Below are 22,233 nucleotides of genomic sequence, written 5' to 3' on the forward strand. Positions count from 1 at the left end.
ATAACTTGTGTCAAGGTAGTGGTTTACTAATTTGCCACTATTTTGTATCATTTTATTTTATGAATCAAAGTTTAAAATTATTTCTAAAAAAAATTGACATTTTTATCATGAATAATGTTGCAGTACCATTAAAATGTACATCATGGGAGACATTTCAAACGTGAATATTTGTCAGAATCATAAATATTTTCATCGAAATCTCACTTGTATATCGATGAAAAACATCTATGGTTTTGACACACATCTACCTCAGAAATATCTCCCACGATGTACATTTCAATGTCACTGCAACACCCTCTTTTAACATTTTTATTTTGACTCTGATCAAAATCATATGTCATGAGAGGGGGTAAGTCAAAATTTTATTTATTCAATGGAGACGATTCAAATGTGATCAATTAACTAGGGATGACACCTTAATATTCTCAATTAATGGGAGAGAGAGAGAGAGAGAGAGACGTAGATGTCCCCATGTTGTTACAAGTGTCACCATCTAAGTGGAAAGAATACTACAAGAAAATCAACATTCAAAACCTACCTATATCTTGCAAAATTTTCCTGTTTCTTGTAGTCGTGGGGTTGTTCAAGGGAACTGTATTTAGTTCATTTCGTGTAACTTCAACCACCATGTGTGAACCACATGACGTACTGTATCTTATGACTTGAAATATGTAGCTATTCCAATTCTATTAGTTGGGCTCAAAATAATGTTCCAAAAGGGTTAGAAAGATTAAGAAATATAAAATAAAAGAAAATAAAATATTTGAGAAAATATGTAATAATTAATTTTATTAAATAATAAATTAATAAAAATTCAATTGAGATGGTTGGATGTTGTGGAGTAATTTTCGATTGATCACAAACACCTCGAGATTATCACAAATCATGTCCAAATTTGATGTTGATGTTATTTTCTTCGTAGTCATCATCGCCGTGCTGTTAAAGAGTATCGTGGGGTTAACTAGTCTTCAATGCTTAAGTTAGAATCTCATTTATATGTTTAGAGGAAAAAGAAAAAGTCCTTAAAACTGATATATTCTTCTTTATAGAATTCCCTTTCTTAAATCCTAATTGCCAATCATCCTTCTTTTATCTTTATCCCACGATCTCATTCACGAACACAATGATCCATGTAAGTCCAATTCTCGAATTCTCGACAACAATAATTTTGACAGGTGCTTCTTATCCCATTCAAGTATATGGATCATCTCGACGAAAGGTCTTGAGCACAATATCCACATGGGACTCGGATACAACCCTAATGGGACTAAATCCAATACTTGGGTTCAAATCTCAAGATGACGCGTGTTTGATTAGGATTAATTGCAATTTTTTTTTTGTTTGTGGCTAACAACTCTAGTTGTAAGATAGTCAAGTCGAAGGTTTTAGAAGAATGAGAGAAAATCTTTTTTTTTTTTTAAATGTGAATTAAGATGGTGAAAGCAAATAAGAAGACACTTTCAATAACAAAAAACATCATGAGGTTCTAATGATATTACCACACCATAAAAATATTAATAAACCCCATAAGTGATTTTGTTATTAAATCACACCATAAGTGAATGAGATTTTGTGACTGTAGCACTATTCACTTTTGGTGTGATTTTATAACAAAATCAATCATTTGTTTCTTCATATTTGTATGCTGTAGTAACATCACAGAGCCTATTTTATTTGACCAAATAAATCTATGAAATCTCATATAAATCTATTTTTATACTGTTTCACATCCATTGATCTAGAACCATTCCAATATGTAATTGGATTGGATCCTTATTGAAACCCAAATCCTCGATCCATATCCGAAGTTATTGGAAAGGATCCAATTTTGGGTCTGTTGCAACCCGATTAGAGTGTTGGAAATAAGGGTTTGAGGCTCATTAGCCTCACAAAAACAAATCCATTGCCCACCTGGAATCAGAATGAAACATTAAATATTTCAAGATATCTCATAATGTTCCAGTCTAAGATGATCTAGTTGGTTTGATTTATGGATCCAGATCGATTCAGGAAAAATGTACATTATTCGGGCATCGCTCACCAAGGAGTATGAACAGCTTTATGATACTATACCAATTTGCGATGCATTTAAGAACAAAAATCTATATTGGGTAAAATTCTTCAAGGAAGCAACTTCATTGGATAGAACCATCTGAACCAACATACTATTTCCAACTCAAGCCTGGCAGCTTTCGAGCTTAATAAGATGGCTATGATGTGCAGTTGTCTGATGGGTAGTAGTCATGCTGCGAGATTTCAAGTTCCTTTTCAAAAAGCCCAAGCAAGTGAGGTGAATCCATGTCAGAATTCCCGATTTCTGTCAAACTTGAATGATTGATGAACGACAAAGGAAGACTTTGAGGTGGCATGAACTTTAGATTCAAGGTAGAGAACCTCGGCAGTTGGGAGCTTCACAATGGCAAGGGTGTGCTCCGCTGGACACTAGCTTGTCGCGATAGTCATATGCCAGCTCTTCACCTACGGCAATCTGCACACAATAGTCAGCAAGTTACCGCATTTTCGTGGCATCCCATTTTTTTAATAATAATAATAAATAAATAAAAGGTTGCGCCTCTTTGTAGTGTAGTCAGAGATCATGGTACGGTTCATAAAATCAAGGGGGCCATGAACTCACCGAATTTTGATTGGGTTTGGTGAACCAAACCAATTTTTTATTGTTTATATTTAGAATTTGAATTATTATATCAATTTGTTTCTATTTAACTTCGAATTTTTAAACATTATAATTGTACTTATAACTTTGTATACTTGACTTATACATATATGCACATGCAAATCAAGCTAGCGAACTAATCTAAGGAACCAAAGTGAACCAAGAAACAAATTCTCTCTACCTACACCCATGAAACAGGTTCATTCTAGAGTGGCAAACCATGAACCAGAATTCGAACCGAGCGAACCAACAAACCAGGTAACATAGTTCTCTAATATACTTGGGGACATATAGACTAGAACCCGGTCACCTTGCATGTGTAACATGTACAGCACAAGTGGTAGGGATTCGTTCTTCGTATTCCCCTATACCTATGTAAGCAATCCTTAATATATCCTATTCTGGAACACTTGCAGTAACAAGGGCGGTTTACTCATTAGTTTCAAAAGATAGTTTCATCATTATTATTATTTTTAATCCTTAAGAGAACTAAACTAATAATAGCAGACATAAGTGATAAGGCCTTGTATGACCCAAAAGGTGGGGATACCCATGATAAGGAAAAAATAATAATAATAATAATAATGCCTTATAATTTGGGGGGGAAATTAAACGACTCAGCGGTTAATCGGAAAATCATTGATTAATTCAGATTTAATCAGCAATCCCTTATTCGGCGAATTTTTGGAAAAAATTACTGAGTTCAAATAAATATTTTAGGGGTAAATCAAAGAATAAACATTTCAAAGAAAGAAAATGAAACGCCACGTCATGTACACTATATATATCAACAGCCAACCAAAAAAACCATCGTTGGTAGCCAACATTTTGTCCTATATGGATTAGAAGTTTTGGAATGGGCTGATTCTTTGATGCTGTATTTGGATTGAGAGAAATGGAGAGAAGAGTAGAGAAAATTAATGAGTATCTCTCCAATTCTCTTGTTTGGATTGTTAAGTGGGGAGAGAAGAGGAGAGAAAAAAAGGTGAGTTTCTTTCTCTCCAAAAGTGGAGAGAAGAGGAGAGAAATTGAGAGAAACCCTTTTAAAATATTTTATAATTTCAACTCTGCCCCTAGATCTCTTTTAAGATATTTCAAAATTCCAAAGTCGTCCCAAGTTCTCACCTATCAACCCAAACATGGTGTGAGAGAAATTGAGTTTCTCTTCTCTTCTCTTAACGAGTTTCTCTTCTTTCTACTTCTCTCAATCCAAACATAGCCTGAAAGGATGATCTCCTCACCATAGATATCATCCTAAAAAAAATCAGCCCATTTTGAAACTTCTAACCCCATCAAAAGTGGTTTACAAGTTGAAGAATCACGGCCCATTAATTTTTCCCATTTATTTGTAAACCACTTCTTATGGGGTTGGAGGTTTCGGAATGAGCTGGTATTTTGTGAGGATCACAAAAATCAGCCCATTCCAAAACTTCTAACCCATATATTGAAAAATATTTGGCATGATGTTTTGACACCCCCTCTGACACATACCCCCTGGTGCGGCATGGCTTAGAACCACAGTTTTTTTTCTTCAGGATACACAACTGTACATCCCCATAAATATGTGCAGTTGTGCATCCCAAGGAAAAGAACTATGGTTCTAGCACATGCCACATCAGAGGGTGTATGGGGGCATGTGTCAGAGGGGGGCATCAGAAAATCATTATTCATATTTCTAATACGTTAGGAATAAGTATTCAAGATACGATGGGATAATTCTTCGGCTATATCTAAGTTTTCATGGAAATGGACCAACATGGTCTCATTTACATATATCCTCATGTCAATCAGGACCCTATGTGTATCTGAAAAAACCAACAAACTAATGTACCAATATTTATATCAGTATCAGAAGGGGTTATAGCTTGAAGAAAGAAAATCAATAATATTCCATGGGGGAAAGGAGTGCTTACATCACAACTTGCATAGAGACCAATATGTGCAAGCTGTAAATCCATGCTGTCCACTAGAACTTGGTAGCTAACAAGGTTGGGTGAGCAACTGACACAGCATAATAAACAACAAAAAGCTGAATTAGAATTCATTCATTCATGAACAACACTGCTTAATGAATCACCCTTACCTATGATTGATAAAACGTGCGACATTCCCATATCTTGTTGCATCAATCACATAAGGGGTCACTCCTTCATTTAGTTCACTCATATCATCAATATGAGAATCAATGATATATAAATAGTTAAAACCTTCACTATGATACCTGAAATTTCAGAGCAGCTCATTAAAGAAAGGTATAAAAAACTATTAACAGAAAGGAATGAACATATTTTGAGCCACAACGACCTGTCGCTCCTCTTCTTTGCCTCCTGATCATTCAAAACCTCCCCAATGTACTCACACACAAATGTCCCACGTGAAATTGCTTCACGAGCTCTGACTGCCCATCCCTGTGAACCGGAAACAAAACAAAAAAGTTAAACCAGGATTCCCAAATACCATGAAAATTTGCAAATTATTACCTTCTTCTCTGTTTTGAAAACTTCTAGTTTGACTTGCACCCCATTCTGCAAAACCCTATTCCGACAAGTTTTATCGCAGCTACACAGAGTGTTGCACTCGTAGACTAGGTAACCCTCCTGCATAGTAAAATAACACGAGCCAAGTTTTGTGAGAAAATTAATGACCAAAACACCCTCTCTATACAAACTAAATGGAATGACGGAAAGACTTAATATTATCATAACATAAAAAGCTCAAATCCCAAAATGAAATTAAATTCAACTGCAAGACAATTTCCAAATTTGGAAAACTGGTCAGCAGAGGTTGAAAGTGAAAGGGTGTTACCTCCAAGATCATTCGACCTTTTTCATTGTATGCAAATTTACCATGCATCAGTTCACCAAAAATATCCTTCGCATTTTCATAGTCGTTGTCAAAGAGGTAGATATGATCACATGCTTCAGGAGAACAAGTTGCGTGTGGACAAGCACACCCCAATTGGAAACTCTGCATGGAGAAAACTCATGAGTATTCATTCATTTATACCAACATAGAGAGAAGTAACTACATATTCATCTTGTATTTTTTTTGGTCAAAAATCTTTTGAGAGTTCAGGGGAGTTTTCTTAGAAGATTTTGAAGGTAGTTGAGAGAGGGTTTGTTGTATTACTAGAGTAGTTCCCTTGTATATGTGTGTGTGTGTGTGTGTGTGTGTGTGTGTGTGTGTGTGTGTGTGTGTGCACACGCGCGCGCTCCACATGTGAGGCACATGCAAGATGTCGAGAACAATCAATGGGTATCATCTAGGAAACCTCATAGGCAAAATACCAATTCAATTAAAGGATCCATGACTGAACAACTGTTATTTTATTCTTTTGGTCAGTTGGCCAACAGTTAAAAAAGGAGATTTGTCCAATCAGTCCTGATTTTTGGCCTAGAAGATCTCCTAATTGGGACCAACAGTACAAGTCTCAACGCCCTGTATATGCACCATTTGACACAAATATACTAACACAAACATCCCACAGGCATTTTATCTGTAAATGCACTTGCATATGTTTATTATAATATTACACAAAGCTAATCAATAATAAATTGAGACTGATTACAGAAAAGGTAAATTAGTTTTAATTAATAATATGGCATTGGAGAAACATCAGAAATGCTGTAAATACCAAAAAGAAATGTATCAATTGGGGGAAAAATGAAAACTTAACTTTCCAATAAAGAATCAATTAACTTAGTTTGTGCTTTCGAAAGCTAATTCCTTAATTATTATTTTTTTTGATAGATAATTCCTTATTTCTCATTAGCTATATATCCTAGTAGGTGGCATGTGTGTTCGCACATGAATTATAATAATTTTAAAAAACTAAATAATAATTTAATATTATATCATATCATATTTTATCATTTACTATATTGTAAGTCTTGTTTATCAAAAAAATAAAAATATATATATTGCAAGAGTCTTCATGTAATTTAAAATATTAGCAAAGGTGATTTTGTAAATATCATAATAAATTTTTTATAATTTTGAGGAAACTAAAAACTAACGTGGTCATAGGTATAGTGGGAATGTAATTTTATTTTGTTTGACAAAAATGACCTTGATACTAGTAAGGTTAACTGTAAAAGTGGGAGCATTTTTTTTATCCTTCTAAAATTTGGTGTTAACCACCACCACTATGGTTCTCTCTAAAATTTGGTGTTAACCACCACCACTATGGTTCTCTCATTATAATAATAAGGCTTTAGTTAATTAATAATATTATTTTATTTAGGATATTAGATGTCTGTTTTAATTAGTTTAATATAATCACAACGGTAATGAAGATGTATGGTACTTTTTAGAGTAGACATGTCTAACACCCCTCCATCTATATCCAAAAATGAGACACATTGAAATCGAGTTTAACAATGATTAAGAAAACCATATGGAAACAAATACCTCTGTATCACAACCAAGGGATGGATCGAGTAACCGCTTTGTAACATAAGTAAAGCTTGCCCAAGGCATGGGACAAACAGTTCTTTTGGCATTGAATCCTTCACCCATAATGACATGGAGGGTGTCTATAAGATTCTCATCTACCACACCCACTACCGGAATTGATTCCAAACCAAAGCTTACATCATCACACAAGACTTGCATGGGTTTTGATTTAATATGCCACGATTCAATTACATAGTGGCATTCGTCCATTTCCCACTCCCCATTGTTCATAGAACCTGCTGATGTGGCACATGCCAGTTCCATAAAATCAGTTGGGAGAGGCACCAAGGGAGTTAAAAAATGGCGGTCTGTGACAGGTTCACATCCTTTCGGACAGATAAATCCTTCTTGGTGCCACTCCACTGGAATATTGAGCTCGCTGCAAAGCTTGGCTGCCTTAAGATACAGACGTTCAGGCAACACCCCATACTGCTCCTCCAGTGCAGCTTGGAGGTTGATCTTGCAACAAGTGGAGCGAGCGATAGAAAGAATGTCAAGGTTACTTGGCCGAGGTTTTGCTTTTCGGATCTCGGAAAACAAGATATTCGCAACAGCAGAACATTGAGAATCTTCCAATCTACCAAGACCATCCTCCACGTCAGCAACCTGAGTCTGCACTCTTAACCCCGCTGTACTACTAACCGAATTTGAAGCTTGAAAGCGTTTCTTCATTCTTAAGTTAGCTCTGTTCCTGTTTCTGATCCTATATGACGCTGCTCCAAGACCTTTTGCAAAACTAGGACGGTTAAGTTTGCTTGACTTCAATTTATAATGATTAAGATAAGTCCTGTTCTTTGACGAAATACTTCCAATTGAATTTGAACTCATATGTGAAGCTTGATGGTGACGTCCAAGATCCGGTAAGAGATCAAACTTCAGTCCACAAAACCTACAAGTGAACCTCCGTATATCACCTTTATTACCAAGCCTAAGCTGTCGAGAATCTTGGGTAGTAGACAGATTCTGTTGTTGAGTATCAGTAGGCATCTTGAAATCGTTGGAGTGAATTGAGAGGACGTGCAACCACAACTGTTCTGGATTTGTAAAGTGGGCACCACAAGGTATACACTCAAAACGTATGCATTGTTTGAGGAATTGCAACCCATGTCTCTCCCTCACATGGGTCTCGACGTCTTTCTTCTTAATAAATGAATTTAAGCAGATTGAGCATGCATACCCTCTGAACAACCACTGAGCTTCCTTTATGTGAATCTTCATCCAATGGGTTCCAAGCATTTGGTCATCAGAGAATGCCTCCGAACAAATATTGCATTTAATGCTCTTCTGAGTGTCATGGCTGCTCTGGTGAGCTACTACTGGCTTATCATTGCCAATATTGAAGTCCCAAAGCCTCATAAGTTTCTCTCTTTCGCATGAAACCAACTTCATTAGGCATTCCCCAACACATAAATCTTTAGAAGCTTCAGACAAAATCCATTTGAGCTGGGTTTCCTTGGGAACCAGGTTTCCATGTGATAAGACACTTTTAATGAACCCGTGAAGAAGAACACAAGCTCGATGTAAGTGCAACTTTTGCTCACGCGAGATGCAATCCCTCAAAAGACCAATGAAGACTTCTTTCGATATGATCCTACTCTTACCATTCCTCGCACGTTTAAGAAAGTTGGGAAGGTGCTTTTCACAGTATAATGTGTGAAGCTTTGCACGGTCTTGGCACAGATCATCATTATTCTGGTGGCATGAACCTATGCAGCATAAAAACTCTGTATTATTATAGCTTTTAGTGGAAGGATTGGATTCTTTTAACAACCTGTGTTTTCCATCCAAGGTCTCTCCCTCCACGGAAGAAATTGAGTTCTCTTGATATCTTTTAAGCACATGCGGTGGTGAATTTGATGGCTTTTCTACATCCATTAAATCTTGGTTATTCTGAGGTTTGTGTTTCTTGCAAAATGTGGATCCGTATCGAGACCTATGCTTACATTTAGTACCGTGAGTTGTCATTCCTTCACACATTGGAGTGTCAACATGGGGAGTTTGTTCCCCCATTACACTTTTGCCAAGGGAGCGAACAGCCAAATGCACACAGCAGAAAACTTCACCCTCATTTGCCCCCCTAACACATTGCCTCCCCTTAGCTTCAACAAAAGCCATACATTGTTGATACTTATTCCCGGGATCAAACGGTTTCCCACAACTTGCTCCATTCACGGGTGTCTCTTCCACTTCTGTAGTTCGGATGAATTCTTTCTTTCCTGCTTCAACTACAAGTTCATCCCATCTGTCTTTACAAGGCCCGGATACCAATGTAATAGCATTTTCAAGGCCCGGGCTATTGAAAAATTGAGCGTCTATCTCAGTGGTGTTAGTCTGAGGTGGTTCGTCATGTGAAGTGCTGATTTCCACTCGTGCAGATTGCATCTCTGCACGCCGAACTTCAAGTTTGGGTCGTTTCCTGCTGCTTTGGAAACCCGTGTTTGTGGAATTGTCAATGTATTGCTTCTCTACATCTCTGGCAGAAGCTTCAGGATGTGATGTCGAGAACCATTTCATAACTTCTTGCTTCCAAGTCTTCCACTCAGAGTCCAACTGAGGCTGCACTGGTGCTTCCCAGAGGGCTTCTATTTCATTCCATATAACAGCATGTACTAATTCCTGGGTCAGAAAAAAGATAAAGGGCATCAACAATAGAAGGCAAGGAAAGAAAAATAAATAACAAACAAAACTTAGGTGAACTCCAGTGGTTTATTATGAAACTGGGGAACAATTTTTGGCCATGTTGTGGCAGAAAATTAGATCAATCGGTTTTAATTTTCAAAGCTAGAGGACACAAGAAGGTATGCAGTTTGAAAGAAAATGGTGAAGTTCTATACACGCATGCTTACATGATTCAATAATAGGAAATTAAAACAATAATGCACAAAATTATGAAAAAAATGAAAAATATTCTTTATGAACCCATTACAATTAACGGTGCTAGTTTGGGGTTGGAGGGGGGGGGGGTGATATATTATCATTGTATAAAAGAAGTTTGGACTCTCATTTTACTTGAAAAATCATGCAGTTTAATAAATGCTGAGTGGAAAGAAGTTAACACTAAACATTAATAAATTTTCTTAAACACACCATGCATTCTAATAGATGTCGTAGGATCTTCTGTGCTGTTTTTATTTATAAATTTGCACCAGAGCATTGAATCTAGAGCTCTTTTGGTGCAAGGGGAGAGGGAAATTGGACAAATACCTCCTTCAATGTTTCAATGGATTCTGCACTTTGTGCATTCTGACAGCGTTGTGCCCAAGAGTCAAAAGAATGTTTTAGCCAATCAGGATCTATGTAACGTTGCAATATCAGCTGCAAGGAAAGAAGTTGTAGTACTTCAACATCAATACAACATTCGTTTTACCAATATTTCTATAAATTTACAGAACATGGTAATGGCATAGAAACATAGCGAAATTGTAAGTCGTAAGTCATATATATAGTATATAAACCACATTATCATGATGAGTAGCACAGGAAAGATAGAAGGGTCAACATTCAATGATTTCCACCAAGAAGACCTCCAAAGTGAAAATCAACTTGATTGAATAATCATAACCATCCATTGTTATTGGATTCTTTTGATTGTCTGAAAAATTATGCTGACTTGTCTAGAAGCAAATCTATAAACTAAATATTAGTTCACAAAAGCATAACATAAAGAAAATCCATTTAGATCATTATAAATATATTAGGTCTATATTTCATATGTAGTCTATACCAAAAGACAAGAAACAAGATAAATTTGGACCGTGTTTGTTCTGAGTAGGGTTTAGAGTTTTGTAACATTTTCGAATGTTTCAGCAGAGACATTTCAATTTGGCTGAGATTGGAACGAAACATCGAATGTTTCAGTATGTCTCGGAAGAAATTTTTAATATTCTTAGTCTTTTGTATTTTTGGTGTAAGGTTTTCAAAGAATTTAGGAGAGTCTTTTTTGAAAGACTTTCTGGGGAGATGGGATAGTGTATGTTGTGTTTCCCTATCTTGAGCTTATAAAAATTAGAAATGTTTTTGAGGGCTGTTTGGTTCATCCATTTAGGATTTAACATGTTAAATCGATAAGTATCAGAAAAAGAAATAAAGTAAAGACTCCTCACAAGTTCAGAAAAAGAAATAAATTAAAGACTCAAGAAAACAAATCAAACGTGATTTTTCAAAGAATCCCATATCAAGCAATCGAGAAGAACTTGTCAATCCTAACTCTTATGACATGACCTAAAGCACCATCACTGTATAAAAACTTCAACTCAAATAAAAGAATGGCAATAGTAGAAAAACCTAGAATTGTAAATAACATAGGTAAACAAAGCAAACATTCTTATTTCATAGTTAACATCAAAGATGGGTTTACACTATGAAGCTTCAAAAGCATCCTCCCAAGATCCGAATATTCTTTACAACGGGAAGCCTCAATAGCAAATTCTTTCCAGGCCGTCATCTTGCGAGCACTCTCAATCACAGCCTATTCAATATAGCCGATCTCCATGTAAGCAAACATACCGGGGAAAAAAAAAAGAGAGAGAGAGAACCACCTACATAAGAATGGGCAAAATAAAAGAAAGGGAAACTACGTAATAACCCTTACCTCACTATGTAATTGGTCACTAATATTCACCATGCCAGAAGCAAGCTTTTGCATGATAAAGCGGCGTGGAAGGCTCAAATCTTTTACTTTTTCTAACCCTCGATAATGTGTTCTATGTGCAATAGGCTCTGGGAACTCATTGATTGAACGGACAAGTAGCGTATCAGCCCAAGAATAATTCCTCGTGTGGGGAAAAAATACTACAAAATATTTCTTCCGTTCGTGAGTAGGCCTCGCTTTTAAAGTTGATAATGGACAGTCCACCCCTGCACATCGGATGCCAGCCTGCCATTTTCCTCTCCACTATACTTGAGAAAAAAAGAGAAGCAGCAAGATGGTCATTAGAATAAAGGCACAGTTCTAACTTTTACAATTCATCCCGAGTCTAACTTAGGTTCAAATAAAACAATAAAGAATGTAAGGTTGAATAAAAGAAACAAAATAATGATGGCCATATCATTCAAAAAGAAAAGACGTATATGATTCAGGGCTTCCACAACAAAACATAAGAAGTCATGATATCTTTGCAATCGTCCGAAGGGTTCCAATTTCATCACCTGGTTATGCTTCTCCCCTATTTTGGTTGCTATTAAATAAGAATCCAGCCATAGGGGGAGAAGGAAAAGGGGTACAAAGGCCAAATTAGATCAGCATATAAGAGATTCCATAAACCACATTTTTAGTAAGGATGTCCACCTTATTATTAGCCAACATTGGCACACAAACGAGATGTTCAAAGATGATACCAAGCTTCATATCTCCTTGAATGAATGGAAGATTCCCCATGACCACTCGACATAGTACCAGCAAATAACATCACTAGTCACCTCCAACCACAATTTTGTCTAGTAGCAACCTTTTTGCTAATTCAACAATTAGAGAAGAGAGAAAAATTCAACCTTGTTTGAATGGTTTAACCAACAGGTCAACCATTTTGCAAGGCATTTAAAATCCCTCATTTCCTTTTCTTTTCAAAAATCTCAACCTTCACTTACATTTTCCCACAATTGGTTTTTCCCTTTGTTTTCAACAATTTCTCTTCTTAAGTCATAGAAATTGATTTTATTCTGTTTTTACAACCTATCTCCTGTAATCTATGTAACAATGGCATTGACGTGTGTGTCAATGTTTGGCACAAGTATAAGGTGTATGACATGGCACCTCCATAATTTTTGTAAGTTCCCTCACAGACACACCAAGCTCATTAATCACTCTATGAATTATAAGAAGAGTGAAACAATGCATAACACAAAAAATAGAGATATCAGAGAATCGAAGGTCCCTACTAGCTTAGTAAGCACAGTCTATGAGTGATGATACCATGGACCTGGATTCAATTCCAGCCATACCGATGACCTCGTTAAAAATAGGTTTATCGATTAAAAAAAGATATCAAAGATTAAATATGTTTTAATCCCAGGGAAATCAACCATCGATAATTCTCCTTTTATGTACTTTGGAGGAATTTATAATTCATTTTTGCAAAATATTTAGGTGAACAAGGAATTTCTTCCAAAATAATCAAATTTTAAGGTATAAAAATGCAAGATTTTGGTGAGAACATTTCAATAAATAATAAAATCAACCAAAATATTCTTTGGTGAAGAAACTTGTCTACAAAATTGATATCTAATTTGACGTAATTCTAGGAATATAAGCATGTTGATATAAGTATGCACATAGAATCATCCATTTTCTGATTTAGTATTTTTATAGGCATGTGAGGTGGGTAAGACTCACTAAAAAATGCCCTAAGATGCAAGGAAGAGACATAAAAACAGTTGAGGCGTACAGCTCAGTGTGAGGTGTGACCAAACCATATGCCTTTTGGCCAAGGCATACACCAGCACATTTTATTTTTAACTATATATTAACCATATATTTTTCCTCACTTTTTTTCTTTCCTTTCTGCCTCCTCTTCTTCAATTTCTTTCTTGCTACTGGTATGCAACATAATTGAAGCATTTAGAAACAAATTTGAATATAAATTGTAATATATGTCAAAAATAAATTTAAAAAATTGTTGAATTGATCCGATTCATAAATAATCTATTATAATATTTAGCTTTACGTGGAGAAATTTAATGAAAAACAGTACATAAAAAAATTGTAATAAATATAATGTAGAGATCTATTGTAAAAACTTTCAATTATTCCAATATAAAATGTTTCTTGCTTTCTGAAATATAAAATAATAATATTTTGTTCAACTACTAATGTAGGATTAAAACTTGAAGTTTGATTGTATGAATTTTCACTTGAAATTTGGAAATATGTGTGGTTACCCTAGTCTTTCAATTTTCTAACATTAATTATTTATATATCATATTGATCATTTAAAAATTTCATGCACGTGTGGCTTACGTGCTTTATGCCTTGAGGCGTTGATCAACCAAGCACCTCGCCTCATGCCTCAATGTCTGAAATACTTGTGTGTGTTCTTTTATCATTTTCTACAATTTCAGTGAAAATTTCCTCAATATTTTAGTAATGATATGCAGATCAGAATATGTTGATGTGCACACCGTACATGTTACACTGCCAAAACTGAAAAACGGACATGTCCTCTTAAATAGAATATCTATAGATTTACTGGCAGGAAGATTATCAAGTATAGTTCTGTTTATCGATCAAAAAAACAAAAAAGGATAGTTCAGTTTAACTTAATAGAGCAATGTAGGGAGGATGGAATACACCAGCCCCCTTTTAGCAACCATCTTAATAGAGCACTGTAGGGAGGATGAAATACACCAGCCCACTTTCAGCAGCCATTTGAATACGCACGGAAGCACACACACATTTTTTGTATGTGTTGAGATGTATCGAACATGTATTTGAGTCACTATGTGTCTGCATGGCCAGAAATTTGGAAATGGTTGTGTCCTTATTCGATGGTATGGGAGGGATCTTTTCATTTAAATTTATTTGTCTTTTATTGGTTCAAAGGAGGTGTGCTCTGTCAACATGTGTCATGGACAAAAATGGGGAGACAACAGTGACTATTTTTTATCTTTTTTGATAAATAACAGAAAGGAAAGCAATACAAGGGGAAGATCAAGATGACCAACCAAGGAGAAAACAACAAGAAGGGAAAAAAAAAGGAAATGGTACTACAAGTCTGTAAGTTACAAACAACTTCCCAACAGACTAGAAAGTCTTCAAAAAAGATCCCTTTAAACTCTCTGAAGATCTTACACCAAAAGAACAATAAGCCCAAAGTCTCCAAAAAAATATCTTGAATAGATCTCGACTTTCCAGTGACTCCTTCATTGTATGGGAAGGGTATTATATTTGTACTTCCTAATTTCTTAGTAACTAAAAAATGGCAAGGTCATGTGGCTTACACATCAAGCATTTAGTCAGTGAAGCTTGACACACTCAGCTTTTAAAACTACTGGAAGCAATCACCCGATCAGGTAATTTTGGCACAGGAAACCACCTAAGCAGGAGAATTGAATAAGGGGAGACAAACCCTCGACATGTCACATGTAAAGGTTGACAGTTTGCAAGGGCTACTTAATGGTTCCTTAAATCTCCTAAAGCTTCATGAAGTACCCCATATCAAATAGGGCAAAAATATTTTGGTAAAACGCAACCTTGAACCCAAAAACTTGTGCACAATACCATGTTAAACAATATCATTTGACTATCAAAAGAAAATATTCAGAACTGAAATAAATAAAAGGCAGAAGATACCTTCACCCACAATGCCACACTCTCATCTTGCTCCAACCACTCGGCTTCTGGAAGACGAGATTCTCTACCAAAATCGCTATTTGGAAACTCTTGCCCCTCTTCCATATGTTCAGGAGCTAAAATTCCTTTACAGACAACTTCCGAAATAGGTGATCCATCTAAACTCCCTTGATCTTCACCTGTAGAACGAGACTCTCTGTCACAGACACTATTTGACAGCTCACCTTCAATCTCATCCACACTTGGAAACAAGTTCTTGAAGGCCATGCAAGGTTCAGTATTTTTCTCCTGGTCATTCAAAGTACCCTTTTGAGAATCGTGAAAGCTAGATGACAAATCTTGCCCCTCTTCCATATGTTCAGGACCTAAAATTCTTCTACAAACGCCTTCCAATTCGTTTATATATGCTCCCTTGATCTTCACCTGGACTATCTTTCACCATAAAGTCATCCCCTTACTTTTAATGTCTGGTACTTGAACCTGTTTTCCACGTTCAAGGAAGACGGGTTCTCCACCGTGGAGAAACAAAAAACACTCATAAATATAAAGATCTAAGAAAAAACATTCAGCTTCTGATCACATCTTAAATCAAATGAAAACTTGTAACAAACCAATCTTATACTCTTCCCTAATAAAAATGGATCCAAAACACTTATAGTTAGGAGATGCAAAGTCACTTTGTCATGTTTTCAATAGCTCAGTATAAAAGCCGGTCATCCAAATACTGATTAACATGATTACTCAAACAAATATGCAGCCAACGACCTTTATTATCATACCATGTTTGAAACCGTAATAGAGGCAAAGATTGGGAGGGAAACTATTTGCTTGATGAACAAAACAAAGATTGAGATAGAAATGGAGATCTTTATTTGGTGAAGAAGCGAGGAACGATAATGAAAAGCACAATGCACCACCATTTATTTAACAATGACAAGCACCCAAGCAGTTTGATCCATAAGACATAAACAATGAAATATGTAAAGATAATATATTTATATTCTATATTTAATTTATATTTATACATGAACAATTCTATCTAAAGGCATGTCTTACACTAATCCAAGTGTATTCATATCCACTCTCACTACCTCAATCCAAGTCCTTTATGGTCTTCCTCTTGTTCTTTAAAACCTTCAACTTGCACAATCCTTCTATCTGGAACAGTTGTCAATCTTCGTTGAAGGAGGATATAACGGACAAGCTAGAGTAAATCATGGAACTCTAGTCAAACAATTGATTATACAACAAAAGTGTACAATATGTCCCTAACGACCATCTATATCATCAACAAAATTACAATTACACCCGCGATCTAAACAAGCTACTATCGCTACATGCGGGACGTTGATTGGTGGGAACAATGGTGCTAGTGCATTGAGAAATCAATCAATGAAAGGGGGTTGTAAGTTGCTGGATCAACGTATGCTTCATCGGTTTTGAAATAAAGAAACCACTAGTGCCACTACTGGCTACCGTCCTGGAAGGGAAGATGGACAAGACGGTGATGGATAAGCTATTGATGGTGATTAGATGGAGTAGAAGGAAAGTTGACGTTCATCCACCTCGTCGTCAATGTGGCATTGGCAGACTTATCCTGGATAGATCATCTCCTGGTGTGCTATTTCTTGTATTTAGGTGTATGTACTTTGCAGTGTTTTGGACCTTCACATGCATGGACTAGAAGTTGTTTTGTTCCCTAGTATTATGATTTTTTTTTAGAGTAACCATGTTTATTAGTGTGTTGATAACCACTTTATGGAGTTTACACTATAGTATAACAAAGTAACAACCATGATAGCACCAAGTGACAACTATGTTTTTTTTTCCCATTTTTTCTTACTCTTTCATTTTCCTTGTGTGTGGGAGGGCTTGGGGGGGGGGGGGGGGGGGGGAGTGATTATTTATAAGAATCACAACAACAAACCTGGAAATCAGCCATATGAATTGGCAATATAGGAGAGACGAAGGTGATGTGCTATAAATCTTGGACAATATTATGTTCATACCAACTCAAATGGGTTTTTGGATCAGTCCCTATCAATAAATAAGATATTGGTGTTGAGTTTAGTCCCACATTGGACACAAATTGCGTTGCCTCTCTCCTTATAAGCTCTTGGGCCTCTCCACTCATTGCCAATTGGTTTTGAGTTGTTAACCAACCAACTACTCCAAAAGACCGATCTTTTGGAGATGGGGAGAACTATGAATATAAGAGGGTCACGGGGCTTGACTAGGTATGACTCACCCAAGAGTGGAGGAAAATATACACTCAACAATTGGTATGGTTCGATACTTCTTTTTTTGGATAGGTAAAGATCAAGATAATTTCATTAAAGGGGGGGGGTCGAGGTGAACACCCAAATGAGTACAAAAACAAAAGACCTATCAAAAGAAACACCCCGCACTAGACACTACTCCAAGACTAGCTTCCAAACTCTCAAGACTAGTATGGTTCGATACTTTAAACGATATGTGTTTATTGCACAGCTATGTATACTCTTATTTGGCAGTCATGGTTGCAAGACTACATTCAAAGCTTTAGCAACAATTACAACCACGGATAGCCTAGATTCTACAACAATAGCATTCAACTTAATATGAAAACTAAATGACAAGTTGTCCACATAATACTTCAATGTGCAAATACTCCAATAAGAAAGCCAAGAGAGAAAGACCAAACTACTGAAAGAAAATCATATATATAAACATTCCATCTAAAACAAAAGCATGAAATCCACCAATTGTAATTTACATACAAAGGCAGGCAAAACCTTCATTTAGTTAGGTTTAATGGATAAATATACTGATTTCCTCGTGTAGAATAAAAGCATTCATAATGAAACCTCTGGTCAACTTCAAAGTTACATAACTTTTCAACATTTGTTTATTCTCTAGAAAATTAGATTATGGGTGATGATGATATAATTAGAATTCTTGTAACTACTACATAGAAATGTTATTTATATCTTCAAATTTTGACATTTTAAACATACCAATTACATGGGGCGGAGGACAAAAACAGTTATTATTTGCAAATTTATAGAAATATAAATGTTATAGTCCTAAGAGGGGATAAAACTAACGGAAAGTCGACTGAGATGGTTTGGTCATGTGCAACAAACAATTGTAATAACCCCATTTTGAATAAATATGCAAGTTGAAGGTTCTAAAAGGATGACTAGAGGATCAAAAAGAACGTGAATTGAGGTAGTGAAATACAATATGTACACACTAGAATTAACAAATACATGATTTTAGACAAATTGATGTAAGGAATAGGACTCATTCAATTGACCCCATATTTTTGGGATAAGGCTTTAATGATGATCCTGGACACAAAAATATCTTATTAGGTCAAAAAAATGCACACACAAAAAAAGGAAAAATAAAATAAAAATGCTTGTGGAATCCTATTTATAGCTCTAGGAATTATTAAGATGCCATGGTTGCCAACCCATCAAACTTATTAATATTCAAGCTCTTTCAAGTTGTGGCCTTGTCGAACCCGAACAATCAAATCTTCTTCGTAAACTAACTAGATTGACAAACTCATGCAGTGCAACACTTTTATATAACCCCCATTAATATCCATAAAAATAAAAATAAAATTGGGTCCCTACCCTCAAATCCTGAAAGTAACTAAGATAATATATATATATATATAATTAAAATTAAAAATAAAATAAGCATCACCTTCCTTTACAAGCATAATTGTTTGAAATCTCCTGCACAGGAACAAAAACATACAATCATCGTGGAACCCTACACCCAATTTCAACGTCCCAGATCATAGAACACATCATATAACCTCTAAATTGCAATCACCACAATCTAAAATACCCAAATCACAAAATTCTATAAAACCCCTCCACATGGATCATCAACAACTAGGGCATGTTAAGCCCAAAATTAAAAACGTTACATCAAATTAAATTAGTAAATTAAAAAGTGGGTCCAAAGCAAATAACATTCATCATGAAAACCCTATGTACCAAAACCCAATCAGAAATCAAAAACATGTTTGATTAGAACCAACCAATCAAAGAAGGGTTCATTCCTTTTGTTATTTTTTTTTATTTTTTTTAAAGATACAAGGCACGAGCATGACTGTACAAAACGTAACATTCTTGACAGTTAACATACCTAAGCACATACATACATACATACATACACACATGTATTAATAGTAATTGAGAAATGTGAGGGGTACAGAAGATATACCTTTGGGCCGAAGATCTCCATTTTTTCATGGTTGATTGTATGTGATTTTATTCTATTTTATATATTTTTTTCTCTTTCTATCTGGGGGGGTGCCCTAACTAGAGAGATGTTCTAAGTGGTGACAACCAGTTTTTTTTTAGGCGCGAGTGCGACTGAGAAATATATGGCCAATGGGGGTATGATGAGGAGAGGAGACCCGAGACCATAATCACACACCAGTGACCAGTTTATTTGTTGGTGTTTGTTAGATAAAATAGGGATCCAGTATTTCAGATTAGCTGTATCGGCCCCTTTTTTGATCGCCCCACTTTATGAAGGCTATTTGTCACCTAGGTTTTGCAAAATTTTACTCATAATCATTTGACCAAGGCCAGTGCTATATACACCCACTTTTTTGTTTGATGCACCCATTTAAAAGTTAAATGTCAATAATGTGTAAGTACGTGAATACCCTTTTGGATTTTGTTGTGTTTTATTGCATATACCTAACACTTATCAAATAATCACAACTTTTTCTTCCTATTGATTCAAGCGTATCAAATCCTACTGAAGCATACATATCGAAAAAATACCTATTCAAGTTCAGTCAAATCTATATAACCAATTGATTTTTCTTCAGAGATTCATGAAACGATCATATTTAGATCCATTATTCATAAAAATCTGATTTTTTTATTATCAATATTTGCTATAAATAAATATTTTGATAGATGAAGGTGAGTTTTTACCATTTATTTTCATCATCTCTTTGTTCTTTGAATTGTTTTTTATCGTTTTGCAAATGAACCATGTTAAAAATTGATTCTATCTTTATCGTTTGCATAAATATAAAAATAAAAATTCAAAATTTTCAATACATATGGTGAGTCATAACCTATGTTGCTATATTCATGGGTTTGCTCAATTCATAATTCGCAGTTCGCCAATCAAGAACGAACTTAGCTCACAAGGGTAGACAGAGATGAGAGTATTTGCAAGTTATAGTGACGAGTAGGGTAGAAAGATACTGAAGTTGTTGATTAAGAGAAGAAGAAAAAAATCAGGTTTTTTAGATTTACATGTTGGAGACGAGGGTACTTGGCCATTTTGTATTAGCCTATTAATAAAGACTAAGGTTAAAGGTGTATCAAAATAATTTAAAATTTTAGAGGAATATCTCAATATAATTAATGAATATAAAATAATTAATCTAAATCAACTTCTTTCATGTTATGGTGCACACTGCTCTAACATGGTAGTGGAGTGAATTCAACTTAGCACTCTCCAACACAACATATGAGATTTGTTAGATTCGCTTCTTTTTACAAACCAAGAGCAAATCGTACCACAAACTGGTTTGATTTTGCAGTTTGACTCTTTAATAATAAAATTGGTAACCTAGGTCAAGATTGAACTCATTAGCACTATTTCTAGAGATACATAACGAATACATTTTTTTATATGGGCTCCCCATGATAATTATTTAGCATGTACCTACTGTATGATAGTGTATTTTCAATATGTTTCTATCAAATCTATCGTTTTTAGATCAAAAGTTACAGACCAAACAATTCCTTACAAGAGATCCTATGTGAAAAGTGTTCGATATGTTAGTATCGAACCATATTGATAATGTTCAGTATGTATTTATCAAAAATTATTGAAAGGTTTGATAAGTTATTGTTTGTTTAAAATAAGTAGTCAGCAAGATTTTGCTGCATACACCTACTAGTACAAAAGGGTGTTTATAGTAAGTGAGTGTATCGAGCAAAAAAGTAGGTGTATATAGCATGTGCCTTTGACCAAAGCCAATTCTTTTTTTTGGGGAATTGGTTTAATAATTTTTTTTTTTTACCCAAACATAAGGGTAAAAATATTTTTTATTTTTTATTTTTAGCAAAAGAAAGTACCCAAGGAAAATTCGGCAAGGGAAAATTAGAAAAGAAAAATGGGGAAATTTCGGAAACATAATAAAAATATCCTATTACTTGACATAAAATATAATATAAAAATATATATTTTTAAAATCTTGGTGAATAAGTCTAAACTAAATTGCCAATTAAAACAATTGGGAATTAATTGCAGCTTTTTAAAAAATTTAGAGAATTTTGTCACTATTTGCACGTGTTGGAAGTTAGAAGGTTGAATTTAAAAACCCTTTAATATTCAATTAGTTCTAACCATATGGTAAATTAATCTATTATCCATAGGGTAATTCAATCCCATATTTGCTTTATGCTTTTTACTTTATTACTTTTAGTTTAGTTGATAGTTTTGTTTTTGCCTTGAGTAATTTTAGTCCCACATCGATTAGGAGAAGAATTGATTTGCAATTCTTAAATAGTTGTCCTTCTAATAGCTTTAAAGTGGATAGAAGTAGTGGGCAGGCTCAAGGGGGCCAAAGAGAAAAACACAAGGTTCCAATTGAAATTTGGATCTATCGGTTCGAAAACCTTAATGCGTGTGCACACGTACGACGTGCGCGCAGGGGGGGTGTAAAATCTTGGATTTACACCTCACGTGGGTGCGTCGAGTTCGAAGTTACATTCTAATTTAGAGTACCATTTTGGATATGTGGGAGTCGAATTTCGTTTTAGGATAGTGCTTTGTGCAC

General features: G+C 35.2%; 1 protein-coding gene across 4 annotated transcripts; it reads right to left on the minus strand.

Annotated features, from left to right (window-relative positions):
* Positions 1 to 1,914: 1,914 nt before the first annotated feature.
* SUVR5 (histone-lysine N-methyltransferase SUVR5) lies at positions 1,915 to 19,933 on the minus strand. 4 transcript variants are annotated; one of them, XM_086441405.1, is made up of 12 exons: positions 19,641 to 19,933; positions 15,417 to 15,896; positions 11,721 to 12,023; positions 11,487 to 11,597; positions 10,334 to 10,444; positions 7,085 to 9,745; positions 5,480 to 5,641; positions 5,155 to 5,271; positions 4,979 to 5,082; positions 4,758 to 4,895; positions 4,588 to 4,675; positions 1,915 to 2,488 (listed from the first exon to the last, which is right to left on the minus strand). In XM_086441405.1, the coding sequence occupies exons 2-12, from the start codon at positions 15,768 to 15,770 to the stop codon at positions 2,381 to 2,383; spliced, it is 4,257 nt and encodes a 1,418-aa protein (XP_086297531.1). In that variant the 5' UTR covers positions 15,771 to 15,896; positions 19,641 to 19,933; the 3' UTR covers positions 1,915 to 2,380. The 4 variants fall into 4 exon arrangements, with proteins under 4 accessions (XP_086297531.1, XP_086297532.1, XP_086297533.1 ...); XM_086441406.1 differs by lacking the exon at positions 19,641 to 19,933 and adding an exon at positions 19,113 to 19,529; XM_086441407.1 differs by lacking the exon at positions 19,641 to 19,933 and adding an exon at positions 16,508 to 19,068.
* Between the last annotated feature and the right edge of the window lie 2,300 nt (positions 19,934 to 22,233).

The sequence above is a fragment of the Akebia trifoliata genome, chromosome 4 (assembly GCF_017979445.1).
Source record: "Akebia trifoliata isolate Shusen 1 chromosome 4, ASM1797944v1, whole genome shotgun sequence".
Taxonomy (NCBI): domain Eukaryota; kingdom Viridiplantae; phylum Streptophyta; class Magnoliopsida; order Ranunculales; family Lardizabalaceae; genus Akebia; species Akebia trifoliata.